Source organism: Dacryopinax primogenitus, assembly GCF_000292625.1.
Source record: "Dacryopinax primogenitus strain DJM-731 SS1 chromosome Unknown DACRYscaffold_25, whole genome shotgun sequence".
Taxonomy (NCBI): Eukaryota; Fungi; Basidiomycota; class Dacrymycetes; order Dacrymycetales; family Dacrymycetaceae; genus Dacryopinax; species Dacryopinax primogenitus.
The window spans coordinates 178,639-182,214 of NW_024467222.1; the positions used below are offsets into that span (position 1 = coordinate 178,639).

A 3,576-nucleotide genomic window follows, 5' to 3' on the forward strand; every position below is an offset into this window, starting at 1 on the left:
CGTAGGTGGCTGGGCCCATACAGCCTTAGTAGGGAGCTCGGCAGCAGCGTAGATCGCCTCGATCTCCTGCTCGTACTGCTGCAAGCAGGCGTTGCGGGAAACAGTGCCCTTCGCAGTCCTGATCAAAGGCTTCTTCTTCGTACCGCTCACAAGGATGAACTCCTTAAAGATGCGCGAGTGCTGCGGTGCGAACGCGTTCGCTTTCTCGATGTCGGGCCAGATGAGGTTGCGGAAGTTGGCGAGATCTTCCTCCGTTTTGATAGAGACGGTCTCGACGGGCTCGACGATCAGCCCGACCTGGGTACGCGCACGGCCAAACATGACCGCCGCGCGGACATAGATGTTGCTGTTGATGATGTTCTCTGTAAATGCATATAACGTCAGTACTCCGTGATTACTGCGGAGGGCGGACGAACCAATAGGCCCGAGATTCGTCTTTTCCCCATTAGACATCATAATCTGGTCATCAGCGCGTCCTATGATCTTCCAGTACCCCGGCTTAGTAGGATGCGGCTCGAGCAAGTCGTTCGTGTCAAATGCGCCCGGCTCGGTAAACACTGAGGTCCCGTGCTTGTCCGTGTCCTTCGCTCGGATCAGCCTCTTTTCCAGAGAAAAGAACCGTGGTAGAGACGTACCCGTATGACGAGCTTATAGCTCCCGTTAACATCGGGAACCATGATATAACTCAAATCGGAGGAGAAAGTGGAGTACTAGGACGATCAGCTGCGCCTCAGCGGTAGATAGGAGGGAGGACTAACGCTCCACTCTGTGCCTGTCAAAGGATTTTTAGGGACAAGCTTGAAGATGAGCCCGGCTTCTGTCAAGCCGAAGGTGTTGACGATATTGACCCCGCTGGCAACGAGATAGTCGCCTTTTTCCTGCGGGAGGGGGCCGCCGCCGTACAGCTGCAATTCGGTCATGTATGTATCAGCACCTGCTAAGATAAACAAGGGGAAATAGACGCACAACGCCTTTCATTGTGGCGAGGAACCTCACCGCTTCGGGATCTTCCGCCCACTCGACACAGAAACTCGGCACAGTAAGCATATAATCCGCCTTGGCCCTCCTGGCCGTAGCGAGCACTCTGTCCGGTGTGGGGAGTTTCGGCGGGTCCGAAGGCTTGAACATGAGTGCCACACTCCCGGAGCAGATAGGGAAGCCGACGGAGACCGCTACCCCCATTACGTGGAATATGGGAACCGTCATCGTCGCCCACGTCGAGCCGCAGATATCGACGTCTTCGTACCAGATTGTACAGCCCCAAGAGATCCAGACGCGGTGTGCGATAGGGATGGGTTTGGGGAAGGAGTTGGAGCCAGAGGAGTGGAGGATCCATAGAGGCGTGTTGGGGGTATAGTTTGCGTAGGTTGCGAAAGAGCGCACGGAAGGGAGGGAGGGGGTGATGCCCTTGTCTGAGGAAGGGTCGTAGGGCGCTGGGGGGAACTGAGCGAGCCGCGGGTACAGGTTGGAGTACCGCGGTGCGTCTATTAGCGTCAGGCCAGGCAGTTTCTGGAGAAGCATAGAGGTCGCTTCCTGCAGAGTGCTCTACTGAACCCCTTTAGCAGGGATGGAGCCGACGGTGTATTGGCAGTCGGTCTTGTTGATCAGATGCTCCAGAGCGGAGATCGGGTTCCTCACACTGAGGGGGAAGGCCTAGATCACTGTTAGGTGCTTCCGAAGGACAAGGAGGGATGAGATGGTGATATGGACGAGGACGTACGGTAAACCCGGCGCGGACGATAGCCATGAAGATCGTCACATATGCTAGGCTGTCAGTGTTCACCAGAATAGCGATAACAGGCGGTTTGCCAGAGATTTGCTTATCCGGGACTATCTGGCGGAACTTGGAGGCCAAGCGATATACCGCGCGTGCAACTATATCCCTCAGTGGGGCCCAGAAGCATGCGAAAGGAAGACAGACCTTCACCCTAGGTGATGGAGACGTTCTCCTCTCCCTCGTTTTCTCCCACCAGCACTGCATAAGGGTGATCATGACTCCTTTCGATATGCCAGTCGATCCAGTCGGGGAAGATGAGCGACCCGTCTTGTGGAGGGGCGGTGAATGTGGTTGAGGTAGCCGCTTGGACTGTTACGTAATCTGCAGGGTAGAAGCCCATCGGTGCACGTTATGTTGGCCGGTGTCAATGAGTATCGTCAACGTCGTTCGCGTCGTAGTCTAGTTTTATGGTGGGATAGAGTGAAGTGAGTTCGTGGTTCACACAGGCAGGTCAAGCAAGGCCTGATAGTTTTATACCTGTTGGCGGGCAAGGGCTGCCATACCATGCGCATCGTGTCACGCTTGGCTCGGTTGAGATATGTATTCGTCGGCTAGGAGAGGAACAGTTGCTATATTGTGGCGGTACGGGACGGCGAAGGATCAATGGGAGATGAGGGGCATGCTTGGTCAGCACCGATTGTGGAGGAAACCGATTTGTCAGCCCATTGTGTTGTCTCTGTACAGTTTATCAGTAGCCGTACGATGTGCAGGGTATAACAGGCACACCTATATGCTCCCAATGGGTGGTGACAGTAATCCCAGCAAACCATCCTTGTCCTAATTATCCAACCTGGGCCGTGACAAGGTATTGTCCTGCTCATAGATACCTCTCGGACACAACGGAGATGTCGGGAATCGCGGAATTTCGGATTCCACATGGGAGAGGATTGGCTGATGATAGTGTTGGTATGTATGTCATGCCCTCACGGGAAGACAAGGATAATCACACCGGCGATCCTCGTTAAGAGTAGAGATCGATGGAAAGACGCAGAGCACAGAACAGCCTCATGAGAGCGAGGGTATCCAGTCGCTGTCTGGCCAGAAAAAATACCGACAGCTGGGGGCAATTCTGAGAGACTGCAGAATAGCAAGTTACTCCGACATGTTGGTTATGTCGATGCTGTAGCTTTACAAGTCGTTTGAGATGTCAAGTGTATGGAAAGCCGATAGTGCGAGGTTCGATTTCACGGGCATTTGCCTCCTTTTTCGCGCGCCACGCATCGGACCCCAATTTGTAGTAAAAAAAAAGGGATGATAATTATGTAAGAGCACCTAACCCGAAGTAACCCTAACCTGAATAGTTCATAAACCTTAACCTGAAAATGATATAACCCTAAATAATAGAAACATTAGTAGTAGTAACAGTCATAGTCATAGTCATAGTCATAGTAATACTCAATACTACTTCAGTCTTGTAATAATGTCAGTATTACTGTACCTGCATGATCATATGTGATTTGCTTCTGACTTAGGGTCTGGAGCAGAAGCAAACAAAGATGGTTCCATTAGGGTATTGGCCTGTGGCAGGTGTCAGGGTACCAGCTCATTGCTTGGTCAAGAGATGACTAAGCCTTTATGACATGGAAGTAGCTGGTATACCTTGGCATGTGCTGGAACCTGCTGGAAGGATTGGATGGTCAGGTGACCTGCTGTGCATGGCTGTGCATGACCTCATATGACCTCATCCTTGGTCATATGACCTGATCACCTGACTAGGCTGAGTAAGCAAGATGTTCTAGCAGGTTCCACCACAGAGGTATAAATATAAGGCCTACTCTGCCTGGGGACTGTCTCTTCAG

The 3,576-nt window shown here is 52.4% G+C and overlaps 2 protein-coding genes across 2 annotated transcripts; both read right to left on the reverse strand.

Moving 5' to 3' along the window:
- Positions 1–159: 159 nt before the first annotated feature.
- On the reverse strand, positions 160–1,047 carry DACRYDRAFT_36652 (acetyl-CoA synthetase-like protein; the record flags this gene model as incomplete). Its single annotated transcript, XM_040774414.1, has 5 exons — positions 160–362; positions 417–582; positions 636–710; positions 759–905; positions 967–1,047. Coding segments are annotated over 5 exons (672 nt in total), but the record flags the coding sequence as incomplete, so codon positions are not given.
- A 299-nt stretch (positions 1,048–1,346) lies between these two features.
- DACRYDRAFT_25360 (uncharacterized protein) lies at positions 1,347–2,730 on the reverse strand. The gene is made up of 4 exons (XM_040774130.1): positions 2,504–2,730; positions 1,922–2,453; positions 1,721–1,875; positions 1,347–1,653 (listed from the first exon to the last, which is right to left on the reverse strand). Exon 2 carries the CDS (start codon positions 2,115–2,117, stop codon positions 1,929–1,931), a length of 189 nt encoding a protein of 62 aa, XP_040623810.1. The 5' UTR covers positions 2,118–2,453; positions 2,504–2,730; the 3' UTR covers positions 1,347–1,653; positions 1,721–1,875; positions 1,922–1,928.
- Positions 2,731–3,576: the final 846 nt, after the last annotated feature.

Excerpts from the sequence above, each read along its gene's own strand:
- DACRYDRAFT_25360 (XM_040774130.1), bottom strand. The coding sequence starts at position 2,117 with ATGGGCTTCTACCCTGCAGATTACGTAACAGTCCAAGCGGCTACCTCA.